The sequence below is a fragment of the Gavialis gangeticus genome, unplaced genomic scaffold, assembly GCF_001723915.1.
Source record: "Gavialis gangeticus isolate Ggan-Ray unplaced genomic scaffold, GavGan_comp1, whole genome shotgun sequence".
Classification (NCBI taxonomy): domain Eukaryota; kingdom Metazoa; phylum Chordata; order Crocodylia; family Gavialidae; genus Gavialis; species Gavialis gangeticus.
Window position 1 is genome coordinate 113869488 of NW_017729025.1, and position 9350 is coordinate 113878837.

The following is a 9350-nucleotide window of genomic DNA, read 5'->3' on the forward strand; positions in this document are numbered from 1 at the left end:
CGACTGCTAGTAGCATTGCAATGCTGTATTTATACACTATGAAGGATCTTAACTGCATTTGCCCTCAAAAAGAGTTCTAATTCTGTTTTGGTTTAGCAGCATACAGGCAACAGCTAGATTATTCTTCAGCATACAACTCTGTTAGCTGGCTTATTTATGAGATTTACAGGCTTCTTTTTTTTAAATTAGCATTATGCTATAATTAACAAAAACAAAACAAAAAACTAGTATATCATAACAGATTAAACACACAAAATACTTAGAGTTCCAGAAGATAACCTATCATACCAAATGATGAGTCCCAACAGGTGGGAAAACAACACCATCAAGTGGCATACAAAAGTTATATTATAATGCACCTTTCATATATCAATGTGGCTAATAACACAGCTTAAAACTACTATGATAATAAACCCCAGATCAGACAAAGAATCCAGCTTTATAAAATGCGTAACAACAAAAAAAGACATTACTTGATCTTCTGAAATGTCTGCTGTTTTTAAATTAATGCAACCTAGTTGCAAATCGCGAGACCCATTCAGAATAGCGTGTGATGCATTTCAGTTTGCAGTAGAACTATGAGGCACTGTGTACAAACATTAAAACCTGGTCTAAACATGGTTAACTGAAGTATGAGGTATTGTGAAACAGGAACCTTTTTGGAATAGAGCAGTAATCACATTAAGTAAAAATTGATCACATAAAAAATCTACAAAAAAAATGATGTCAATAATATAATTTTCTATGAGAAAATTAAACCTATAACATGGCAGTATATGACATTGTATAACAAAAAAAAAAACTGATCCACAAAATAGCAGCAAAACACAATGACAAAGATACAGAAAAGCAATGTTAATTTTTTTTTCAAACCATGCTGGGAATTTATCCATAGCAGCTCAATAAAATGGAGTATCCACTCCTTTTCTTTTTTTGTTTTTTTTTTTCCTTTTTTTCTTTTTTAATTTTTTTTTTTTTACAATCAACACCTTAGCGGCAGTTTTCTCACATACATTTCACCACCACATTCTCCTCGAGCATCAACTTCAACAGCTATGTCCACGTCCCTTCAGCTACTTTCTAAAATAATAATAAAAAGATACATAGCCAAGATGTGCAAATTTTCTATTTGTAGCTAAAATAAAACAAAAAACAAAATAGGGGGATATATTGGAATAAGATCTTCTTTCAAGTACACCAATTCTATTGTTTTTTTAACTATGGCGTTTCTCATGGTTAGATTGTTTTTTGGAAGTGTATAAGAAGGGGCCGAATATACTGTTTTTTAAAAAGAGTGTCTATTTAATTTTCTCAGTAAGCTGTGTTAAAACTGCAACATCAAGGGTAGAAGGATATTTTTTTAAAACATCAAGGGGCGATTGCATTATTTTACAAATCATACTGGCCTTATGAACATCCTCTGCAATAAATATTCTTTTTAGCCCTAACTATAAATTATATATTTTAGTGTTTAAAAACCTTCAGTTGCAAGACATCTAGAGACAATCCTTAAACTATGTGTTCTATATGTGAACCTTTAAGGCCCCTAATTTACAAACATGAGTTGGCACCAAAGGATTCATAAACTTCAACTTTTCTATAGAAAAGGATAGGAAAATATCCTGGCAATTTGTGAATGCAATTTCTTTCACTGGAACCCAACCTTCGGAAAAAAAATCACCTTTCCTCTAACACCATAGTTAAATGCACTTGCTTTGCAATTTCATGTTTGCACACAAGCACTTATATATTTCCAAACCATTCCATTTAAAAAAAAATTCCCACACAATAAAAGAACGTATTTCCTATATCTAATGGACTGAAAGTGCTTTGAATGGAATGGTTTTAGAATATTAAAAAAAAAAAAAAAAGACTAGGCTGTGGATTGAACCTGACCATAATTAGGCTGAAGATCTGTTGGGTCAGACCAGCATTTTATACACAGGTAACTACAAAAATATGAAGATTACAAAAATATAATATATTATGTCACTATTTCGGTTCCTCTTTATAATAGAGTATCGTATGAGTAGTACATTGGGCCTTCCCCAACAATGCTAAGCTGGAACCCTACAAAAGCCTTATGCACAGGCAATCCACAGGCACAAAAGATTAACATATTATAATGCTGTATACTAACATACACTAACTTATGGGTTACGTTAACCATTTATAAGGTGAAGAGGATAAAAACCTAAGAAAATAAAATAAACATTTACAGATGAATTATAAAGTGACTAAATGCATAAGCAAGCAAGATACAGAAAAGCCTAGAACTGCGTTAAAGCTATGTTTTTAAAGAAAAAAACAAAAGAATATGTCATTTTCTATCTAAAAAATAACCCTCTTCTACTTTAAAAATGGTTTATTTGTTTTGTTTGTTTTGTATGTAAGAAATCAAATCTAATACCTCCCCTGGAGACATTTTGTGTGTTAATGCCTATTTTTACAACATACAGACAAGAACACTTTAATATAAAAACTAGTTGATTATTATTGTATAAAATCCTCTATTTTTGTAGCACAAACCCCTTGGGGTCATGCAAATACTATTTTTCTTTTTTTAAGACAGTTTTTGGGGTATTTTGTTTGTTTGTTTTTAAGTCACAGATGGAAGGGAGAAAGAGCAAGGAAAAATAAGAAGAGTGAAGCTTTCCCTTCTGGTATAAAAACGTCCTGGAGAAAAGGGTTTCTGGGGGGGAGATCCTGATGCTGATTCCTTCGCAGATGCCCTTTCTTTGTTTGCTTTCATGGCCAAGCAAACCCATTAGAAGAAGTCCTCTTAAATGTTCACATCTCGCACATCAGTGGGTGTGCAGGAAAGATCTGCCTCATCCTCAACAGTCTTTGTTTCTGAAGATATGTTGTGCTGCTGTGCCTGGCGTAGACTGGATTCGAGGAGGGATTCAATCTGTTCTTGGCAGGCTCGTAAACAGTCCTAGAGAATATTAAAAGGAAGAAAAAACCCACAATCCTTTAGAAAACATACAATATTATAATTCAAATGCCATCTCTGTAGAAGGCAAAGAAAAATGTAATGACTTGCAAAGAGACATGAAAAATGGACTAGAGACCCTTACATTTACAAATTTGCTGGCTTGAATCCAGACCACCTCAGAAACTGACCATACATTTTTGCCATTTGATATTTAGTGTCCTAAACCAAGTACTGTGCAGTTGTAGTCCAGCTCTCAGAGGGAACATCTCAAAAATCATTTCAAGAAACTATCTCCCAAACCAACCCCAACCTGACAAGTGGTTAGTCTTTGCACAGAAGCCACTAACTGAATGGGCAATGAGCACTAGATTACAGCATCACCTAGAACAAAGGTCCCTCCAGCTAGAGGTACTTTGATAGGATCATGCATTGAAGCTTGATGCTTTTCTTTTGTCTCTGAATCTACAAAAAAAGTCTCTCAAAGGCATATCTTGAAGGCATGGTGTTTTTCATTAATAACATTTTCCCACGTTACAGTTTGGGAAGAAGAACAATGTGGTCTCATTTTGTTCTTTCTTACAGCAGAATGAATCAAGAGTAACTATTTTAAACTCTTGGCACTACACAGGTGTAAACTGGAGACACGAATTAGGTACCAAGTCTATGGTGTTATAAAATGTCCACCTTCACTAAAGAAACACTTTGGCACCACAGCCCAGAGGAACTGATAAAATATTTTCCTTAGGCTGAGTTTTACTGATACTAAATTATCTTGGAAAAAGTTTAGACAAAAAACTGTAGCATCTCACAAGACAAAAATGGATGTTATTAAGCCCCCAGTGGGCACATCTATATGGGTATATAAATATGAAGCAATAAACTCCAACACAGATTGTGCCTGAGTTTATCGCTCCTGGGCACTGTGTTTACATGTGCGCTTGGGACCACAGCATGTTGAGTCAGGTTGGAGCAGCCCTGGCTAGCAAGAGGCCCACAGGTCAACCTGACAGCCTGGGACTGCTCCAGCCTAGCTCAACATGCTGCAGAGGGGCTGGCTTGGACATGAGAGTGCTCCAGGGTGGGGCTAGCTGGCAGGCAGCCCCTGCACTTTAGCACCCTCATACTTCAGCCAGCTGGGTCAGCATGTACATGCATGCTACCGTGCATGAAACAACTGTGCAGCAGGACAGTACTTGCATTTACAAGTACTAACCTGCTGTGGAGTTTATTAGTTTCCTGTGGTCTAACATGTAGGTGCCAAGATATTTACTGCGGAGCTAATTAGACAACCCTACAGCAAGCAGCTTGTGTAGATGTGCCCAGTAAATATCTTTGTGACAATGAGACAGAAAGTTCTGCTGACTGCACTCATCTACACACATGCTAAGCAGAAGTGAGACAATTCTCCATTTTGTTTTTTGCTTTTCTCACAGATGAATATCAGCTTGTTCCTGTTAAATATCGAGTGCCTTGGGCAACCAGGAAGGTAACTCAGTCCCCTCAGCTCCCCTCCTCCCACCTTAACAAAAATAGAAATGAAAGAGCACAAAGTATGTTGCAGGATCAAGCTTTACATGGGTAAAAAAAAAAAAAAGCCCCTAGGCATGCAAGTATACAAGTAGGAACAGGCATATCAGGCATCCAAACCTCCTTATTAATAGAATCATAGAAATTAAAGATGGAAAAGACCTGTTAGATCATCCAGTCCAGCTTCCTGCAAGAGCAGGTTACACATTCTTCAGTACCATGTACACCCACTGCAAGGGCATAGAACTGATGCCTTAAATAGGCAAAACAATCCCAAACAATTTGGGCAAAATTCCTCTGGCACATTGTTTACTCATGCCCTTATAACAAACATCGTAAGCTTTTCTGAACATATTTAACTCTGTGTATTATGGACTTTGAAGTTTCCTTTCAGTATTGCCTTTTCTGATTTAACCTATGACATGCGTTAGCCCTTGCGGTGAACCCAGTCTTCCATGATAAATTGCCGTCAAAAGTGTTAGGATGTGCATGACTGAGAATGAATGTTGTTTTCCTGAGAGGGTGACCTGCCTGCTGTTTTCTTTATTTCCCAGTTTCAATTCTGCCTTCATTCAGAGGCTTCTTGTGTGATCTACCAGCTTTTCACTGATTCCACTACCACAAGAACCTCCTCTGCCACCAATAAGGGCACATGGCATTTGGGGTAAAATAAGATTAGAAACCCAAGAAAACAATTCTCTGCAAGTCCTTTCTGAGAGAGAGGGAGGTTAATCCTACCTCTAAGCAGATCAGACCATCAGTTACAGCTCACTGAAAACAGTAACCTATGACCTTTTCTGGTTTAAACCCTAGTGTAATATTTCCTCTTGACAGAGACACACAGCATTTTAAATGACAAAAAGAAATGCCTTATATCCTAAAGTCATCATGCCTTTGGCTCCTACATACTCAAGCCTTACCAGTACGATCTCTAAGAAGACTCCCCAAGAGAATATGGACCATTTCTGGGTTCAGAAGCCACAGGTCCCCCATTTTAACTCCTGAGAGTACACACCTCACAACCCACATAGAAATAGGCATACAGAAATAAAAAAGAAATATGGTATATTTTCTCTTTCCAACAGTTCACACAAATTGAGGAGACTCAATCATACAAGCCCAGTCAGTGTTTTATACCAAAAGCCAATTCATCCTCATTTTGAGACTTTTCAAACACTGGTGCTTCTTTCTGAAAATACTTGTATTCGCTTGTAGCATGTTTGAATTCTGAAAACTAAAATATGAACTAATTTTACTCATAGATTAAAGCAGCAATTAATCCACTTTGTAAGCAGGTCAGAAGGGTATATGTAAATGCATACTGTTTTCACTCTGGAGCTCAGTCTTGGATGATTTACTTTAAAGGTAAATTTCCGATCACAGAAAACAATCTTTACTGTGAGACTGTAGGGGTGGATTGAGGTGTAACCACAAACTGATCAACAAAAAGTACAATCTTAATTTACTGTAAAACAGGTTGTCTTTTATGATGCAATCTAGTGAAGAAAATTATTTTTGAAAGGTTATTTTGTGTGCTTTAGTTCAAATTATTGTTCACTTAGATATTAGAAGAATAGGTATTCTGAAAGAAGCAATTAGATGCAAATTTGCTTTGTACAATCTCATCACAATAGTAATATTACTGGAAACTGGTTATATGCTGAAGTTTTGTTGTTCACTCTACTCATGGTTTCTCAATACTGAGAGCAAATACAAAACTCTGATAATTTTTCCCAACAACTTTTCTGCTTCACTACCCAAATTTTCCATGCCCACAGTTTGTTCAAGGTCATAAGCCCTTCTTGGATAAATTAAGCTTCTCAGTGAAAAAGAGTTGCTAGCTTACTTATGTGGTCAAATACCTTTATTTAACGTATACAGTAGACACAATCAGATTGAAATTCAGTCCAGCATAAGACTTATAGGTCAGACACAAAGGGAAACAAACAACAACAACAAAGAAACTATTGGGAAGCTTTTGTTATTACCCGACTCATTGTGGATCACAGGCAACATTTGAAGGTGCCTCTGGTGTGAGCAGGCAGGAGAAGCAAATTCCAGTGCATTAACAGACAGCATAGAAACCCAACCTAATCTAGTTTAGCAAATTTCTGGCCTGGAAATGAATGTCAGGCAAAATTCAATCTGTTTGGATGATGGGGTCAAGAATAGAATGATGGAAGACAGCCCAAGACTTCTAATTGTGATTATCTAGGTTCTAATTACTACTGATCAAAGGCAAAATGGGAAATTGGACTCTTACCAATGTAAACATGAACCATAAAGGAATTTCAATCAGGTGATATTCATTTTACTTTAGACTCAGCTTTCTTGAAACTAAAGGAAAAAGTATCACTATAAAAACTAAAGCGCAACAAACAAGCTGCTATGTCTAACAATAAATTGTTAAATATATTTTAATGCATCTTATTACTGTACCAAAATAATCCAATATAAAGCACAGTAAATGATTGCAATGTGTATCCATTACTTGTGGACCAACAAACCAAAGCAGAGATATTAATTAATTTTTCAAAGTCATGATTTGTGTTTGACACTTCAGTTAAATTAATTTGTTCTACAGGAAATACTCTATGTTAAGGGATTCATTTCTATTGAAAACCAAGTAATTGTTTTATGCACAGGATTATTATAATGGAAAATATTGCACTTCAATTCAAATTTCTTGCATTGGATAGATGCCATGTGTACACTGAGGTACCTGAATTGTTCACATACTCATTGAAGTATTACAGGTACTCACAGCATCCTATTTTGCTTAACAATTAAGCACTGAATTGGTACTACTAAATTCTGCTGTGGTAACAGCAAAGGCAAAAATCATTGTATTTTAAAATAATTAGGATGTGCAAAATCATAAGCAATAGTGAAGTATCTATTATTTGTTTTGCATAAATATATCACCAAAAAATCCTTCTTTGTGATCTATTTCTTATGATTCAGTCATGGATAAGCATCTTACCAGGACTCATTAAAATTTTTCAGACAAAAGCCAATTACATTAAATTTGGTCTCAACTTGCTTGGTGTGTGTATATATTTTAGCTTATGAACATGTAAAATAAAAGGTTCAGCAGCATCTCATAGATTCTCCTGTTAACCACAGGGTTGTCTCTGACTCATTGTCCAGTGCTTGGAGACCTCACAGGAACCTTTTTAAAGCATCTATTTATTGGTCTTCCACATTGTTACAAAACAAAGCTAAACTCTGCCCCAACTTCACACACCATTATAACATGGATCATTGACTTTAGGTCTTCCTTGTAGGCTCCCTTCCTGGCCCATTCACTCATGAAAGGTTTATTGCTCACTAGTTACTGATGTGCATCTCCTGGAAGCTGCAGGGCAAAATGAGAGTCCTGTGAGGACCATCTACCTTGTCAGAAAGTTGTGGGACAACATTTGTTCCAAAAAGGAATTCAATACCAGCTACTGTGCAGATCTAGCACATAATAAACCAAATTAGATAATTACAACCCCTTTAAAAAAGGCTTTTCACAACACTTGACATAATAAAGCGTCTCAGGAGTGGTCAAAGATAAGGTCAGAGATACCATGAGGTCTATTTATTGCAATCTTAGTAACTATTTCCTTGTTTTATTTTAAAGGTTTTTGTTCTACATATGACTGCTGGTTTCATTACCTGCAAATCAAATACAGCCCCTAAAAACTCCAAATCAATTAAGAGTTTCCTTTGCTTTGTTGATACACTCTTCTGAAGAACTGGTTGTGGCATATCAATGAACTGCAGCAGTGTTATTTCTGGTTATTAATGTATATAGCGATAAGTAATAGTAACAAAACCAAATTAGAATATAGTTGAAAAAACATTTTGAGGCTTAACTTTTATCAAAAGGTACTATTGGTTCATCTATCACATATTAAAAAGGCATTCAATATAAAACTCTGAGACAGACAGACTGAAAGAATCACTTACCGGGTCACATTTGATAACTTGTGATAGGAAGTGTGTGAGGCACTGATAGGAGAGGAAAGTGTTAGTGTTTCCCAGGTGAAGGCCTTGCACAGCTGCTACCACACTGCCAGCTGCGATCATGGAGGGTGGGTTTGAAATAAACTTAACATCTGTTTAAAGAGAAAAGGAAAAGAGAATTGATTTCTTTAGGATAAGCCTACTTGTATATGTGATATCACTTCTGTGGGTGCAAGTCAAATGCTGCAGGTCTAAAAAGATGAAGGAAACGTAACATAAAGGTCCCTCCCCACAAAACTTAACAATATATGCAATTACAGGCCCAACTCTGCTAATGCTTATGCCTATGAATAACCTGACTTGGGTAAGTAGCCCCTCATTCCTTTGAGATATGTGAAACATACACAGGCCCTAATCCTGTAGACATGAAAGCAATTTGCTCCTGTGAGTCTTGCCATTTAAGTTAATGAATCTACTCATGTGAGTAAAGCAGTTAGCAATCTTGAATGTTTGCATAAGCAGAGACTAGGTGAATTATGACTTGAGATATAAGCAGTCTTTGAATCTTAAGCCCTTCAGATCAGAATCCTGTACAATTACATTAGAAAGAAAAATGTATAACTTTAATGAACAAAAAGAGAGAGAAAATGAGAAAACACTTAACCTTGTCAGTGGATAATCCAAATTTAAATTAAGGTTTCATCTTAAAAATGCTTTGTCTCAACCTAGTCTCTTGTCAGTGGCTGCCATCCATCCTGGCAACCGGGATTTAATGTAAATGTGGCATAACTAAGTGACGGGGGTCCCAAGAATTGGCGGACAATCAGTTACATTCTGATGTGACACCATGCTGACAAGAGGCTGGGCCCCCTTCCAGACCGCATTGCTGTAGGTCTCTCTACAAAGCCACTCCCATGATTCCTTGAGGGGC

General features: G+C 36.5%; 1 protein-coding gene and 1 long non-coding RNA gene across 2 annotated transcripts in view; one reads left to right on the forward strand and one right to left on the reverse strand.

Annotated features, from left to right (window-relative positions):
• Nucleotides 1-6184, forward strand: part of LOC109298997 — a 13024-nt gene extending 6840 nt beyond the window's left edge. Inside the window, exons 2-3 of the long non-coding RNA XR_002097744.1 lie at nt 3889-3891; nt 6173-6184. This is a non-coding gene — a long non-coding RNA (uncharacterized LOC109298997). The remainder of the gene's footprint in view (nt 1-3888; nt 3892-6172) is intronic.
• CCND1 (cyclin D1) overlaps nt 947-9350 on the reverse strand; it is a 26906-nt gene continuing 18502 nt past the window's right edge. Inside the window, exons 4-5 of the mRNA XM_019519450.1 lie at nt 8423-8571; nt 947-2938 (exon numbers count right to left, since the gene is read on the reverse strand). Coding sequence (XP_019374995.1) covers nt 2783-2938; nt 8423-8571 — 305 coding nt within the window. The 3' untranslated portion in view covers nt 947-2782. The remainder of the gene's footprint in view (nt 2939-8422; nt 8572-9350) is intronic.